This window comes from Guillardia theta (genome assembly GCF_000315625.1).
Source record: "Guillardia theta CCMP2712 unplaced genomic scaffold GUITHscaffold_228, whole genome shotgun sequence".
Classification (NCBI taxonomy): Eukaryota; class Cryptophyceae; order Pyrenomonadales; family Geminigeraceae; genus Guillardia; species Guillardia theta.
Window position 1 is genome coordinate 16,193 of NW_005434448.1, and position 15,528 is coordinate 31,720.

At 55.2% G+C, this 15,528-nt stretch overlaps 5 protein-coding genes across 5 annotated transcripts in view; 2 read left to right on the forward strand and 3 right to left on the reverse strand.

The window, feature by feature from the left end:
* The window catches only part of GUITHDRAFT_166710 (hypothetical protein), a 3,866-nt gene extending 2,299 nt beyond the window's left edge, over nucleotides 1-1,567 (reverse strand). Inside the window, exons 1-6 of the mRNA XM_005819349.1 lie at nucleotides 1,107-1,567; nucleotides 886-970; nucleotides 757-828; nucleotides 612-702; nucleotides 409-446; nucleotides 139-193 (exon numbers count right to left, since the gene is read on the reverse strand). Of these exons, the coding sequence (XP_005819406.1) occupies nucleotides 139-193; nucleotides 409-446; nucleotides 612-702; nucleotides 757-828; nucleotides 886-970; nucleotides 1,107-1,494 (729 nt within the window). The 5' untranslated portion in view covers nucleotides 1,495-1,567. The remainder of the gene's footprint in view (nucleotides 1-138; nucleotides 194-408; nucleotides 447-611; nucleotides 703-756; nucleotides 829-885; nucleotides 971-1,106) is intronic.
* Nucleotides 1,568-3,241: 1,674 nt separating this feature from the next.
* GUITHDRAFT_121393 (hypothetical protein) lies at nucleotides 3,242-8,977 on the forward strand (the record flags this gene model as incomplete). Its single annotated transcript, XM_005819350.1, has 2 exons — nucleotides 3,242-8,887; nucleotides 8,939-8,977. 2 exons carry the CDS (start codon nucleotides 3,242-3,244, stop codon nucleotides 8,975-8,977), a joined length of 5,685 nt encoding a protein of 1,894 aa, XP_005819407.1.
* Nucleotides 8,978-10,597: 1,620 nt separating this feature from the next.
* GUITHDRAFT_121394 (hypothetical protein) lies at nucleotides 10,598-11,512 on the forward strand (the record flags this gene model as incomplete). The annotated part of the gene is made up of 7 exons (XM_005819351.1): nucleotides 10,598-10,665; nucleotides 10,716-10,813; nucleotides 10,866-10,906; nucleotides 10,965-11,051; nucleotides 11,110-11,171; nucleotides 11,353-11,407; nucleotides 11,459-11,512. 7 exons carry the CDS (start codon nucleotides 10,598-10,600, stop codon nucleotides 11,510-11,512), a joined length of 465 nt encoding a protein of 154 aa, XP_005819408.1.
* A 687-nt stretch (nucleotides 11,513-12,199) lies between these two features.
* On the reverse strand, nucleotides 12,200-12,710 carry GUITHDRAFT_148635 (hypothetical protein; the record flags this gene model as incomplete). The annotated part of the gene is made up of 2 exons (XM_005819352.1): nucleotides 12,200-12,292; nucleotides 12,462-12,710. The coding sequence occupies 2 exons, from the start codon at nucleotides 12,708-12,710 to the stop codon at nucleotides 12,200-12,202; spliced, it is 342 nt and encodes a 113-aa protein (XP_005819409.1).
* Nucleotides 12,711-13,486: 776 nt separating this feature from the next.
* GUITHDRAFT_121395 (hypothetical protein) lies at nucleotides 13,487-15,202 on the reverse strand (the record flags this gene model as incomplete). Its single annotated transcript, XM_005819353.1, has 9 exons — nucleotides 13,487-13,572; nucleotides 13,770-13,823; nucleotides 13,862-13,940; nucleotides 13,993-14,131; nucleotides 14,445-14,498; nucleotides 14,551-14,651; nucleotides 14,705-14,761; nucleotides 14,806-15,037; nucleotides 15,084-15,202. 9 exons carry the CDS (start codon nucleotides 15,200-15,202, stop codon nucleotides 13,487-13,489), a joined length of 921 nt encoding a protein of 306 aa, XP_005819410.1.
* Between the last annotated feature and the right edge of the window lie 326 nt (nucleotides 15,203-15,528).

Consider the following 15,528-nt stretch of genomic DNA (forward strand, 5'->3'; position numbering starts at 1 on the left):
AGAGGAGAGGAGAGGAGAGTAGAGGAGAGGAGAGGAGAGGAGAGGAGAGGAGAGGAGAGGAGAGGAGAGGAGAGGAGAGGAGAGTAGAAGGACAGAAACAGGGACAGGGATTCAAGAGAAGAGAAAAGTAGAATCTTCCTTTGGTCCAAAGTAAAAGGATGCGACATTCCCAGCGATTCCAGCGAGGAGATACCTGAGAAGGGAAGATAGTTTGAGAGACGAGTGAGGAGAACAGAGAGAGGAGAGACAGAGAGAGAAAGAGAGAAAGACGCACAGGTTTAGACAGCAGCAGCAGGGCCAAGGGAGAAAGGAAAGAAGGAAGTGAAGGAAGTGGAGCAGGAGCAGCAGGAGCAGCAGGAGCAGCAGGAGCAGCAGGAGCAGCAGGAGCAGCAGGAGCAGCAGGCATACGTGATGACTGTCCTCTCTGTGCCGAAGTATCTCTCAACCTGAGTGAAATAAGCACTTGTTGAGCAGCAGCAACAGCAGCAGCAGCATTATGAGATCTTGACGGCACGTAAACGAGGAGGAGGAGGAGGAGGAGGAGGAGGCGGAGGAGGAGGAGGAGGAGGAGCAGCAGCAGCAGCAGCAGCAGTCAGAGAGCAGGATGGGACCTGTGGTCCTATCGCGTTGAGGGAGAAGCAGTTGACGAGGATGTGGGAGAGCGAGCCATGGAGAAAGATGGGAGTGAGAAGCCGATAGTACCTAAAACCAACATGAGGTCACGGATCAAACCACGTCATCATCATCGGAACTCACTGCCTTTCGTACACGATCATGCTCGTGATCTTGGCTCCGGCTTCTAGGAGAGCCCCTTGGGTGAGAAGCTGACTGTGTTCGCTCCCCAGTCACTGCGACGGGAGTCTTGCACTCCCCTCCTTGACTTACAGCAAGAAAACTACCACGTTGACGATCAAGAAGAAGTCTGTGACAGCCCTGCTGCTCCTGCTCCTGTGGCCGCTGGCGATCAAGCCTGTGCTCAAGGATGAGAACGAGTCCGAGAAGTCTCCTCCTCTCCTCCCCTCCCCTCCCCTCTCCCCTCCCCTCCTCTCCTCCTCTCCCCTCCCCTCCTCTCCTCCTCCCCTCCTGCTCTCCTCTCCTCTCCTCACATGCATCTCCACCGACGGACAGCATTCCCGCCCTTGCAAATCGGCTCACTTTCGACAAGGAGAAACGAACCTCCTCCTCCTCAGGGCCCCCCACGTTGCTCCGTCCCCACCACCCCGTCACGACCCTCCCGTTCCCGCTGCCTCCAACATCTCCAAGTTGGACAGGATGGACCTCAACGCTGGCTGCCGAGATCTTGTGCTGACGACCGAGGTGAAGGGGAGAGAGGGGACGGAGGTTTGGCCCCGCTGCCCACGTCCGCGCCTGCATCGACTGAGCTCCTCTGAAGCTCAGAGGGGTAGAGAACGCCTCGCTGCTCGTCATTACGGAGAGGAGCAGGAAGCAAGAGAGGGAGAATGAGAGCGAGGAGGAGGGAGGAGGGAGGAGCATCGCGCAACAAGGGAGAGTAACTTGATTCGACCAGTCCTCGTGCTGAGAAGCGCCTCTGATGCCGCGCCTGGACATCGAGAGAAATATCGAGACGTCAGTGAAGCCTCGTATGACTGTTGTTGAGCTCTCTGTATCATGCATGCGACCATGGAATCGAAAAGATACAAAAAGGGTCCTCCTTTCAACCCTCCCCTGCAGGGTGATGGTACGGTCGTCAACCATCGACTATCTTCTGTTGCTTCATGCATCTTGCACGACAAACATGACGAATCTACCTCTGACCCCTTTGTGTTGACATGCTTTCCCTCATACCTCCTACGGTCCTGAGACCCTCTCCTGACAAACATCTTCCTTCAAGTCCCTCTGATCCACTTCTTCCCCGCAGTTCACTAGCTCTGCTCCTTCACGTCCTCGTCTTCTTGTCCTTGATCCCTCTTCCCCCTTCTTCATTCCTCCTCCTCCTCCTCCTCCTCCTCCTCCTCCTCCTCCTCCTCTTTCTATCCCAATCGCCGCATTGACGGAGCGGGGGGGCCGCTTCTTACAGCAAAATCCTCCCCACCCTAGCACACACCCCTCCTGAAGTACCCCCTACCCCCCATCTAATGCACATACCCCTTCATATGAATGGATCTCCAGTAGATCACATAGGGTACATCATGTACCCCATGAGGATGACTACCCCAACACAATGCATCCCTACCCACCATATTTTGGACGCCGGGAGTCACCGGCCGGCTGGGCCGGGCCGGCGGCAGAACTTGATGACTCGGACTGAGCGGCTTTTGCACCGGGCCCGGGCCGCCGGGCCCCGCCGCCGGCGTCCGGAAGGCATCAACTAGCTCGTACTGATCTTTTTAACTTTGAGAAAAGAGGATTGGGTTTACTATTGAATTATCTGGAAAACTTTGAAACTTTAGGTAAGCAACAATCCCCCAAAGTTTCAAACTTTTAGGGATCAAACAGTGGACAACCGTTCACCCCCAACTCGGAAGTCAGTACGAACAGTTTACTCAAAGTTAAGTTAAAATCAGTACTAGGACAATCTTATAATTCCCTATACCCCATGGACCCTCTAAACATGCGACAAGTACCCCTGCCGTTGCCAATCTGTCATGGAAGACTGGGTAGGGTACAGCGAGTAGGGGTGTTATATTAGTAAATATCAGGGGTGAAGCCACTAAAAGAGCCCCTTTGGCTCGAGGGGTGGGTAGGGAGTTGGTGACATAACAGAGACAGGCGGAAGAACTCACAGGGGAAAAGCAGAGGGATGAAGAAGACGCACAAGACTGTGACGAACAGAAAGTAAGAGAAAGATACAAGAGAAGCTGAGACAGACAGACAGACAGGCAGACAGACAGACAGACAGGCAGACAGACAGACAGACAGACAGACAGACAGACAGACAGACAGACAGACAGACAGACAGACAGACAGACAGACAGACAGACAGACAGACAGACAGACAGACAGACAGACAGACAGACAGACAGACAGACAGACAGGCAGGCAGGCAGGCAGGCAGACAGACAGACAGACAGACAGACAGACAGACAGACAGACAGACAGACAGACAGACAGACAGACAGACAGACAGACAGGCAGGCAGACAGACAGACAGACAGACAAAGGGAGAGAGAGAGAGGGAGATAGAGATGGAGGGCGAGGGAGAGGGAGGGAGAGAGTGTGTGGGAGAGAGACAGAGAGACAGAGAAGGAAAAGCACAGAAACAAGTGACTACTAAGCAACCATGCGACAACCATCTTTTGAGACACTGATGCACAAGACCCCTTGGAACGTTCACGATGACTTTTTGTTGGTGCTCCTTCTCTGTACATGCATGATGCATGCCACACCGGCCGCTGCATTATGGAGCAGGTCCTGCGGGGGATGTACCTTCAGAGTATCAGCGGATGGGAACTTGACAAGGACAGGAAATTGCACGACAACGTGTACGTCAGTAGATTTGAGCTATGCTGGCATTCGACGAATAGACGAAGGTGTCTTCAACAACACTTGGAGCTTGACTGAAATACGTCTCTCCGGCAACAAGCTGACGAGCGTACCTGCGACGGTCTTCGCCGGCCTTGCTAGCCTTCAGTACTTGTATCTCTCCTCCAACAAGCTGACGAGCATACCTGAGACGGTCTTCGCCGGCCTTGCTAGCATCCGGGTCCTGATTCTCTCCGGCAACGAGCTGACGAGCGTACCTGAGACGGTCTTCGCCGGCCTTGCTAGCCTTCAGTACTTGTATCTCGACAACAACAAGCTGACGAGCGTACCTGCGACGGTCTTCAACGGCCTTGCCAGCCTCCAGACCTTGTATCTCTCCTCCAACAAGCTGACGAGCGTACCTGAGACGGTCTTCAACGGCCTTGCCAGCCTCCGAAGCTTGTATCTCGACAACAACGAGCTGACGAGCGTACCTGAGACGGTCTTCGCCGGCCTTGCTAGCCTCCAGACCTTGTATCTATACGACAACGAGCTGACGAGCATACCTGCGACGGTCTTCGCCGGCCTTGCCAGCCTCCAGACCTTGTATCTCTCCTACAACAAGCTGACGAGCGTACCTGAGACGGTCTTCGACGGCCTTGCCAGCCTCCGAAGCTTGTATCTCTCCTACAACGAGCTGACGAGCGTACCTGAGACGGTCTTCGACGGCCTTGCCAGCCTCCAGTACTTGTATCTCTCCTCCAACAAGCTGACGAGCGTACCTGCGACGGTCTTCGCCGGCCTCACCAGCCTCCAGACCTTGTATCTCTCCGGCAACGAGCTGACGAGCGTACCTGAGACGGTCTTCACCGGCCTTGCCAGCCTCCAGACCTTGTATCTCTCCTCCAACAAGCTGACGAGCGTACCTGAGACGGTCTTCAACGGCCTTGCCAGCCTCCAGACCTTGTATCTCTCCTCCAACAAGCTGACGAGCGTACCTGCGACGGTCTTCGCCGGCCTTGCCAGCCTCCAGTACTTGTATCTATACGACAACGAGCTGACGAGCATACCTGCGACGGTCTTCGCCGGCCTCACCAGCCTCCAGAGCTTGTATCTCTCCTCCAACAAGCTGACGAGCGTACCTGAGACGGTCTTCGACGGCCTTGCCAGCCTCCAGACCTTGTATCTCTCCTCCAACAAGCTGACGAGCGTACCTGCGACGGTCTTCAACGGCCTTGCCAGCCTCCAGACCTTGTATCTATACGACAACGAGCTGACGAGCATACCTGCGACGGGCTTCAACGGCCTTGCCAGCCTTCAGACCTTGTATCTCTCCTCCAACGAGCTGACGAGCATACCTGAGACGGTCTTCGCCGGCCTTGCCAGCCTCCAGACCTTGTATCTCTCCGGCAACGAGCTGACGAGCGTACCTGAGACGGTCTTCGCCGGCCTTGCCAGCCTCCAGACCTTGTATCTCTCCGGCAACGAGCTGACGAGCGTACCTGAGACGGTCTTCGCCGGCCTTGCCAGCCTCCAGACCTTGTATCTCTCCTCCAACGAGCTGACGAGCATACCTGAGACGGTCTTCGCCGGCCTTGCCAGCCTTCAGTACTTGTATCTCTCCTCCAACAAGCTGACGAGCGTACCTGAGACGGTCTTCGCCGGCCTTGCTAGCCTCCAGACCTTGTATCTCTCCTACAACGAGCTGACGAGCGTACCTGAGACAGTCTTCAACGGCCTTGCCAGCCTCCAGACCTTGTATCTCTCCTACAACAAGCTGACGAGCGTACCTGCGACGGTCTTCGCCGGCCTTGCCAGCCTCCGAAGCTTGGGTCTATACGACAACAAGCTGACGAGCGTACCTGCGACGGTCTTCGCCGGCCTTGCCAGCCTCCGAAGCTTGAGCTTAGACTTCAACGAGCTGACGAGCATACCTGAGACGGTCTTCGCCGGCCTCACCAGCCTCCAGACCTTGTATCTATACGACAACGAGCTGACGAGCGTACCTGAGACGGTCTTCAACGGCCTTGCCAGCCTTCAATACTTGTATCTCGACAACAACAAGCTGACGAGCATACCTGAGACGGTCTTCGCCGGCCTTGCTAGTGTCCAGACCTTGTATCTCTCCGGCAACGAGCTGACGAGCGTACCTGAGACGGTCTTCAACGGCCTTGCTAGTCTCCAGTATCTGAATGTTTCCTCTAACGAGCTGACGAGCGTACCTGAGACGGTCTTCGACGGCCTTGCCAGCCTCCAGACCTTGGATCTCTCCTACAACAAGCTGACGAGCGTACCTGAGACGGTCTTCGCCGGCCTTGCCAGCCTCCGAAGCTTGTATCTCGACAACAACGAGCTGACGAGCGTACCTGAGACGGTCTTCGCCGGCCTTGATAGTCTGTGGCGGCTGGATCTCCACAGCAACCGCCTTGCAAGCCTTGCTCTCAGCCTCTTCTATGACTGCCATGACCTCATGGAGCTCTACCTCAACAACAACCTGCTCTCCGGCCTCCTGCCCGGATCTCTCGACGGGCTTGTCAGCCTTGAAGCCTTGTATCTTCACAGCAATCAGCTCGCTGATATCTCTTCCGACGTCTTCGCCCAGCTCTCATCGCTCACAACCCTCACTCTTCATAACAACCGACTCTCCAGCTTGTCGCCAGGAGCCTTCGCCGGCCTTGCTCGGCTCACTACCTTGTCCATACATCACAATCGCCTCACCCGCCTCTCGCCCGGAGCCTTTCAAGGCCTGTCGACCCTCGCTACGCTGGACCTCCATGACAACCACTTGACAAGTCTCACGGCAGGCGCGCTCACCGGCCTTGACGCCATGCGGGCGTTGGATCTCTCCAGCAACAAACTCGCTGACCTGCCTGCCCAAGCGCTTCACAACCTCACCGGCTTGCGCAACCTCTCGCTTGACGATAACCAGCTCACCAGCTTGTCAGCTGGAGTGTTGGAGCCCCTCGCGGGTCTAGAGTACTTGTGGTTGAGCCACAACAGGCTGGCTGAGGTGCCAGCTGGGCTCGGCTCTCTCGCGAGCCTCCGGTACCTCCTGCTGGACCACAACCCCTTGACGTCGCTCGACGTCAGCCTGCTGGACAACAAGCCCGACCTGCGAGCGCTGGGTGTCAACTCCGACGCCTTCAAGGCCCTCTCTGCCCAGAGGCCAAGCGTGCTCGAGACGCTGCTGGAGCTCTGGCTGTGCAAGTCTGACGACGACCAGGATCAGAGCGCTGCTGGAGAGCTGCTGGACAAGCTGAGTCAGCTGACCGGCTTGTATCTCTTCGGCTTCGATCAGTCGCTCATCCATGCTGGCATGCTCAGCTCGCTCTCGAGCGTGCGAGTCCTGTGGCTTGAGGACAACCTCCTCGACCAGCTCCCGCCCGGCACCTTCGACCAGCTGCCGAGCCTGCAGTCTCTCTACCTCATCCACAACGGTCTGACGGCTGTACCGGTCGCTGCTCTCAGCAACCTCAGCGGCTTGACGGAGCTGCACATAGTCAACGACGGCATCACGAGAGTGCCAGCAGGAGCCTTCAGGTCCTTGTCAGGGCTGAGGACGTTGGATCTGTCAGGCAATCTGATCTCGAGCATCGAAGCAGAAGCCTTTGACAACCTGGACAACGTGCGACAGCTGGACCTCTCTAACAACAGACTCGTCATGCTTGACGTAGCGGAGCTGCGCGGGCTTGGAAACTCAGATTGGATGTCAATCTATCTCTACGACAACCCCATCGCCTACATATCGGTGCAGAACAACTTCTCGCCTCGTATCATCTACATCCTAGGCAGTCACAAGCTTTTATGCTACAACCGCATGTGGAAAGCTTTCTACAATGGCCTTGAGGGTTTCATGTACAAACGCTACATGCATGGACAAGTCTTGCTGCAACAATATGACTATGACTATCTCCCGCTGACGCTACCAGCCTGCCGCGATCAGACGAGCAACGGACCACTACCTGCATCGTCAACCGTCAAGCTATCAGCTCCAGTCTCCACCACCCCGCCAGCTCCCCTCATCACTACCCCTCCACCTGCTGTAGACACAACTCCGAGGCCCCTCAGGTCAGACAACTCATCGCTGGCTCCGAGGACAGTCGCTGCTGTCTCTACTCTCATCGCCTCCTCCACCGCCGTCGCTGCCACCACCATGATCACCAGCGCCATGGTCTCCGCCGCCCTCCCAGCCGTCTCCTCGGTCAGCGGTACCGCCGCGTCCGCGTCCGTGTCAGCGTCCACGTCAGCATCGACATCGGCTTCGTCGGGGAGGAGCGGGTCGTTGGCGCTGTCTCTGATCCTTCAGACTCAGTTCATCTCCATCAGTGATCGGATCGCCGGAGGGTCAGGCACGCAGGAGATCGACTCGCTCGCAAGCAAGCTCCGTTGGTCCAACTACTACTTCTTCCCTCTCTTTCCCAGCTCCCTCAACGACCCCAGGTGCGCCGACGCCATGCGGTCTGACAACGAGCTGCTGTCGACGGTCGTGGCTTGTGCTGGGGCCCTGGTGGTCACGTCGCTGCTTCGAGTGTCTGTGAGCAAGCTGTACGTGTACTGGAGGGAGGGCAAGCTCTCGGACGAGGTCTTGACGACTCCGTTTCTAGCTTGGGAGCTGCCGGTGGCCGTCACTCAGGTCCAGGGCTTGTCGCTGTCGGCTGCTCTAGCTACGAGCAGCGGGTGTGTCATGTACGTTGTGTTGGGAGCGGTGCTGCTGCTGCTGCTGCTGCTGGAGCTTGCTGCCATGCTCTACTCGGTGGCTCGCGGGCGTGCCTCAGACATCGTGTGGACCGCCAGGTCTCGTCGAGTCGCGTGGGCTGAGGCCAGGGAGGCGCTGGGGCAGCTGGGGACGAGGCCGTTGACCGAGGTCACTGAGGCGATGAGCGCTGTCTTGGCGCGGGGGTCGTGGAAGATCGACGAGAGGAGAGACCGGCAGCTGGCGTCATGGCTGTACGTGAAGCGGTTCGGAGCGCTGCTGGAGGAGGTTTGCCAGCACGCGTGGTGGTATGGGCTGTACTCCATCGCTGTGCGAGTCGTCTACTCCTTGACTGTGTCTCTGCCGATGGTCGACGAGACGAGGACGGGGATCATGTCAGGCTTGCTGCTGCTGGACCTCGTCTTGCTCGTCGCCTTCACTCCTCAGCTGGATTGGCTCGCTTGGCTGTCGCAGCTGCTCGCAGCTCTCGGCAACTTTGGCATCTGCTTGTCCTTCCTGGCGGCCTCGATCTGGACGGTGAAGCCGGAGACCCTCAACCAGACGTTCATCGTCTGCCTACTCGTCTCCATGATGCCCATGATATTTCTCAGCTTGTGCAAGGACGCTTACAAAGCTTTCAGCGCCGTCTCGGTCATCTCGAGGAAGCGCAAGCAGATGACGCGCGTGTCGCATGAAGACCCTGCTGCAGCAGGGGATGAAGTCAACGATGGGAAGGAGGAAGAGCGAGAGCAGGAGGGGGCTGTGCTGCATGTGATCGTGGGAGAAGGTTAGTGTCAGCCGCTAACTCACTGATGACGCTAGCTAGACCCATCAGCACAGATTGTACCCAACGGTCAATAAACCAGCTCAGAAGCCAATACCTCCCCGGCTGACCTCCGTCTCTAGCTGGGCTCTGACCTGGACGCTTCCAGCTGCTGCTGCAGGCTCGACATGCACATCGACGCTCTCCGTCCCTGCCATGGCAGCAGCAGGCAGACGCGGTCGCCGGCTGCCCTCCTGCTCTCCTACTCTGAGAGCATCGACTGGGGCTTCTACCTTGCGCTACGTGCTGCTCTCCTACAGCCTTGTTAACCCTCGCCTCGTCTGCTTCCTCAGGTCGAGCCTTCGCCCTTGTCAGCTGATGCTAAGCAGGAGCAGGAGCAGGAGCAGGAGCAGGAGTAGGAGCAGGAGCAGGAGCAGCGCGGCAGGACTTCAGGAAGAGCAGGAGCAGGAGCAGGAGCAGGAGCAGGAGCAGGAGCAGGAGCAGGGGCAGGGGCAGGAGAAGGAGAACGAACAGAAGTAGCAGCGCGACAGGGTCCCAGGAGGAGGAGAAGGAGGACTGCTGCTGCTCCTCCAACAACAACAACAACGAAAGCCTGGGGGTGGGAGACAAAAACAAGGGTGCTTCGACTAGAGGTCCTTAGAACATCTTGAATCATCTCGTACTCGTTTTGAGTACTAAAGGAAACACTCGGACTCCGAGTTGGCCCGGGCTTCAGGCTCGTACCGGGCCGGGCCACGCCGGCACAAGTAGTAGCAGCCTGCCAGAGTGAATTGAGATCGATCGGCAATGCTCATCGGCCGGCCCGTCCGACCGGGACTCAGCGGGCCCGGCCCGGCCGACGGCTCTGTGGCCGAGCGGCGCTGTGCGTTATGACCGTTACGTGTTTTATGTTCAACAACCGTTACATGACTCGTTACAAATACTCGTGGCGCGCAGCTGGCGGAAATGAGGGAGGAGAGGAGGGAGGGGAGAGAAGAGGAGAGGAGAGGAGGAGAGGAGGAGAGGGGAGGGAAGAGGAGAGAAGATAAGAAGAGACGATATGGGAGGAGAAGATTGGGGAGAAGGAGGCGGAGAGGAGAGGGAAGCGAAGAGTGGAGGAGAGTGGAGTGTGGAGTCAGGAGAGAGATAAATTCAAAGGAGAAGGGTGAAGGAGTGGGGAGAAGAAACAATGGAATATGATGCTGGTGGAGAGCATATTTTGGCAGTGGCACACATTGAAATGAGTCAGACCAAAGAGGACAGGACCAGCAGTGGAGATTGGAGGTATGATGTTCAACATCTTTTTTGACACGTTGAGAGATTTGAAGGGAGTTGAATTTAGGTTATGACAGGGAAGCAGAAACTAGGATCATGAGTTGAGGAGACCGATCGAAATTGTTGTTCACTGGCAACAGATGTCTGAGAGGAGAAGAGATGGATGAAGAGGAGACAGAAGAAGTATTCCCTGATTTTACAAAGAAGTTCATGTCACAGACTCCAACTTTAGACCTCCACCTTTCTATCTGATCGCTCCGAATATTTGTTGATCGTTGTATGGCAGTGCGGTGGAAAGGAGCTGGAGACAGGCGAAGAATCATCCGCTGGCAGTGAGGGACCGTTCTGCAGGCCCCGGAGTGCGTCGGAGAGTTTCCCTTGCCCCATCCCTCACCCCCTGCTGCAGGAATCCATTCCGCCTTCTGTCCTGAAAATCTGCAGAAATGCTCCCAACCCCTGGACTCTATCGTCATAGAAGCGGATTCATTCCGGATTATCTCAGGAGAGCCATGTCAGGCTGACTTTGTGCAACTGCCGAGCTTCTGACGACGGTGGTTGCAGAAAATACTCGCAGATGGACCTTGAGAACGCGTCGTGGCAGATGGTCACGTTGTGTATCGACCCGAAGCGCGTCTATAAGCACACGTGCTTCCATAAGCGTGAGGAGATAGCGTCTCTTCCTGAACTCTGTTAGTAACCCTGTGGGAGCAGAAACGAAGAACCAGTGGGCAAGGGATGACCCTGGTTTCACGGTGACTGATCCTCCTTTCTACAGCTGTTGGAGTAGAGCTTGCTGATTGCCGTGAACAGGTCTTGTGTATATTCTTCCTGTTGGTTGCTGCTGTCGCATACACCATTGCGTTCCGAGTCACAAACCCTGGAGCCTTCATAAGGCTGGTGAGTGGAAGTTGAATGTGTTCCTCCTCCTCCTCTCACTTGCCCTCCCCTCCCTCAGGTCCTTGGGGCTGTTTGCTTCGACTTCTTGTTCGTTGGAGCTCTGCTGGCGACTCTTACATGGTGTGGAAGAGGGAGGGAGGGAGGGAAGAGAGGGAAGGGAGGGAGGGAGGGAGGCTGGGATGGCAGCCCCGGGGGAAAGGGGAGATAGGCGGAAGAGGGCGAGAGTGGAGGGTAGAGAAGGTGAACATGGGGAGGAGGGGAGGGTGAAGATGAGGAGCGAGGAAATGATTGGATTTTGCAGGGCCATCGCCAACAAGTATTTGAGGGTCAGGACTCTTCACAGTGTGGAGCAGAAGGTTACGACTGGATTTTTCATCGGCTAAGTAGCAACTAACATGGGACTGCAGGTGGAATGGTTGTATGCTTTCGATATCCATTGCAACGCTTTCTTTCCTCTGTAATGATCCTCCAAGTTGCTGTACACCTTGACTCACCACTGACCTCGGTTCCAGCTTCCTCATGTTATATGTCTTGCAGTTTTTCCTTCTTCCGATACTTCTCAGTAACCGACTTTCTTTATCTTCTCCGAGCTGTTCTGACCGAAGGGATGGCAGAAGGAGGATTTTTTGCAACTCTCGTTTCGAATTCTCTCTTCCTGTTTGCATTTGGGTGCGTGCTTGTCAACGTCTGTTTGCAACAATCTCGCTGATCCTCCTTCAGATATTACCATTACATCACTTTTTTGGGCTATCAAGGTGTAGAATGTTGATTGTTGTTGAACTTTTTCCTTTGCTCCTATGATTGCTCCTCCTCCTCCTCCTCCTCCTCCTCCTCCTCCTCCTCAAGATCATCGTCATCATTGACATTTCTCCTTCATCTTTTTTACTTCTCCTTACTGCTTCCATCCAACAGCACTTCCTTTCTTGGAGAATAGTGTATATTTCCTCTACCCCGTCGCCCTCCTCCTCGTCGGTGAGTTAATTTTTCTTTCTGCTTACCACCTGCTCCTGCTCCTGCTCTTGCTCCTCCTCGTCTTCCCACTCCTGCTCCTGCTCCTGCTCCTGCGCCTCTCCTTCTTGTGCTCCTGTTCCTTCCTTCCTTGACTTCCATCTCCTCCCTCTCTCCTCCATTTCTATCTTCCAGCTCTTTCAATAATTTTTTCTTTCAGGATACATCTTTTCACTCATCCTCAACATCAATTGTACGATGTTTGCATTGGGGTTGTACTTCGGATCATGATTCTGAAAATTCAATGAAGTGGAACAAAACATTTCTCCCCTGTGCCCTCAGTCTCCTTCACATATCTCCCCGCTAACATCGGCAGCAATCCTGTCGACCTCCTCCTCCTCCTCCTCCTCCTCCTCCTCCTCCTCCTCCTCCTCCTCCTCCTCCTCTCCCCTCGCTCCTGACCGACTGCTGGGTCAAGTTGCTCCCTCCAGTCTTGCCAGCATTGCCCGCGTCCTCTTGGCGTCTAGAGGAGAGAGCGAGGAAAAGACGTGCCGTCGAAGAAGCTGCGAGCTTGACGTTAGCGCAGGAGGCAGATGGAAGTCGACGAGGACGGGGGGCGATGGCCATAGCAAAGGATGAAGGAGGGGAGGGAAGGAGGAGGAGATGGAAGGGAGCTGTGGGGAGGAGGGGGAGGGTGAGCAGCAGGAGCATGGTGATGGAGGAAGGGGGGAGGGCGGCGGCGGCGGCGGGGGAATCAAATAGGAGCCTAGGAAGAGCGAGGAGGACTGGAAAATGAAAGGGAATAGGTGAGCGAGGAGGAGGAGGAGGAGGAGGAGGAGCAGGAGTTTTGGGTTTGTACCTCGAGAGATTTTAGTCCGCTGAACTTGCTAGGACCTTCGTCCCTGCTCAACCACGCGAGAATCTGAAAGGAGACTGAGGGGCAGAGCAAGATGGGGGTTGGGAAAACGAGGAGCGAGTGGATGGGGAGATTAGAGAAAGGGAAGCAAGAAGGAAGGGGAGGAGCATGAAAAGGATAGGAAGTAGGAGTAGAAGGAGGGGAAGGAGGAGGAGGAGGAGGGGAAGGTGAAGGAGGGGCGGGGGGGGAGGGCGATGGTTAGAAGTCAACCAGCATTTCTCGCCACTCTGCCACTTGAGGAGTTTCGAAGGCTTCAAAGTTGAAATTCCAACCTTAAAGAAAATGTTGAGTGGAAGACGCGGAGAGGGAGGTAGAGGAGGAGGTAAGGTAGAGGAGAAGGTAAGGTAGAGGAGGAGGAGGAGGAGGAGGAGGAGGAGGAGGAGGAGGAGGAGGAGGAGGAGGAGGAGGAGGAGGAGAGGCGCTGAACGATAGATACGGAGGAAGGGGAAGGTAAGGGAAGAGAGCAAGAGTGATGGCAAGGAGGAGAAAGGAGAAGAAGAGAGAGGGAAGGGGGCAGGAAGAGGAGGAGGGAGGAGGGAGAGGTAGGGAGATAAGAGCATGGAAGTTATTTTTACCTTGCAGGCATCTTTCCCATTGGCGGGGCATACGAGCCAGACGAGTCTGAATGATCGAAGATTCCGATGCTGATGTTAAACCCTGCAAAGCGACAAGATTAGAAACATGTGGTGATAGGAAGAGAGGAGAAGGAGGGGAGGGGAGGGGAGGAGAGGGGAGGAGAGCATTTGAGAAGGTATGCGATAGTTAGGAAACAAAATTGATAGAACAACATTCAGGCTGATGGTATCAGAGCAGAGGGACTGGATGATGGAAAGACAGTTTTTCCCCTTCATCACCTGACTTTCCAGCCCATCGTTCATGTCTCTTCTCGTCTTCAGGGTAGATGAGATCTGATTGCTCAATCACAAACACACTCCAGGAAGTTTACAGCAGACGATGTCGAAGAAGTTGTAGATGACATTCTTCATCCTTGCGTTTGCAAGGTTGCTGAACCCGAAATGGAGCACCTGGAGACAAATCGCTCGAGTTCCGCAGAACAGGAGGAAAACTTCTACTCACAGCGACCGAGGGCGGGTGAGTTTTCTGGTCGAATCTTAACTCCCACACCTTGCAAGAAGTAGATTGAGGAGACGAAAGGACAACGTGGCAGTAGCAAACATGTAAGAACCTTTCCGGGACGCTCGAAGAAAGGTATCCTCTGTGTATGTAAGGGGTCATCACCTGCCTTCCTGCGATATCTTCCGGGAGCATGTCAGAGATGAGGAAGAAGTGAGAGGAGGAGGAAGTTGATAGTGTGAGGTAGGTGTAAGAGATGGATGATGGTTGAATCATGTGAGAGATGGAAAAAAGTTGGTACGTGTAAAGGGATTGAATTCTGTTGATGAATATGACGGTGCCAAAAGGCGATACGTCTGATAACAGCAGAAATGATGCTGATTTATGAGATATGGAACAAGGGAAAGATGTGAGGAGTGTTGAGACAACACCTTGCACGATGCTGGTCAACGAACCCCACGGCCTTGAAGTCTGACTTGTCACTTCGGTACTCCTTGGATGATGAAAACCTGAAGAGAGGAGTAAGCGGAACAAACTGCATGCCGTCCAATATGCAACAACATGGTGATGTAGTGGAGGACCAATAGATCTCCTGGCTTCAAGTTCAAGAACATGTCTCTGAACTCCTTCATCTCTCCCATCTTTCCCTCTCCCACGACAACCTGGAGCGCTTGTCAGAACTGTGGTCGTCTCCTCCAACGCCCTGCTGTCTTACAACTTCATCCGCATCAATGGCAAGGAAGTGAGTTCCTCCGACGCTCCTCCCAAGCTCCTTCCCTACTTGTCAAGCTCCTTCACAACACAAGGTATCATCACCAGTAGATACGCTCTGTGATCGGCCTCGCTCCCCCAGAACGGCAGGACGACCCCTGATCCCCCATCGGTCCTGCATGTTCTTGATCGCTCCACCCTCTCTATCCTGCACTCCTCCTCCAGGCTGTACGCGACCTCCGCACTCCCATCGACTGAGCAGTCGTCCAGAACGACGATGGCGTGAACAATCTTGGCAAGAGCTCGCAGGCAGGACGGCAGCAGGTGAGCCTCGTCTCTGCTCACAACATGAGCGCACGCATTCAACGCACATGCCGCGTGACCTGACGGGGACTAGACCGACCAGTTTGACAAATTCATCGTCTTTAGCATCGATGCAAACAATGAAGAAGAAGACGAGGAACAGGAAACTAGAAGGCTTCCAAGGTTGTCGGCAAATCATGCACCTAATCTCTCACATTCTCCCCTCTTCGCTGTTTCCCCATCACAAACGGACCTGTTGCAAACGTCAAAATCTCTCGAGATTTCGCAAACATCTGCCATGAATGCGCGTTTTCATTCAAGATATGCCACCTACTCCTCATTTCGCCCTCAAATTTGGTCCCTGTCACTCCTACACATCCCCTCCCCTCCCTTCCCATCCTGTTCCTCCTCCTCCTCCTCATCGTCGTCGTCGTCTTCGCCCTCGTCATCTCCTCTCCTCTCCTCGGAGGCCTCTGGCTGCTGAGGAGAAACCAGTGAGGGACGATGACTTGGCCGAATTAAGTA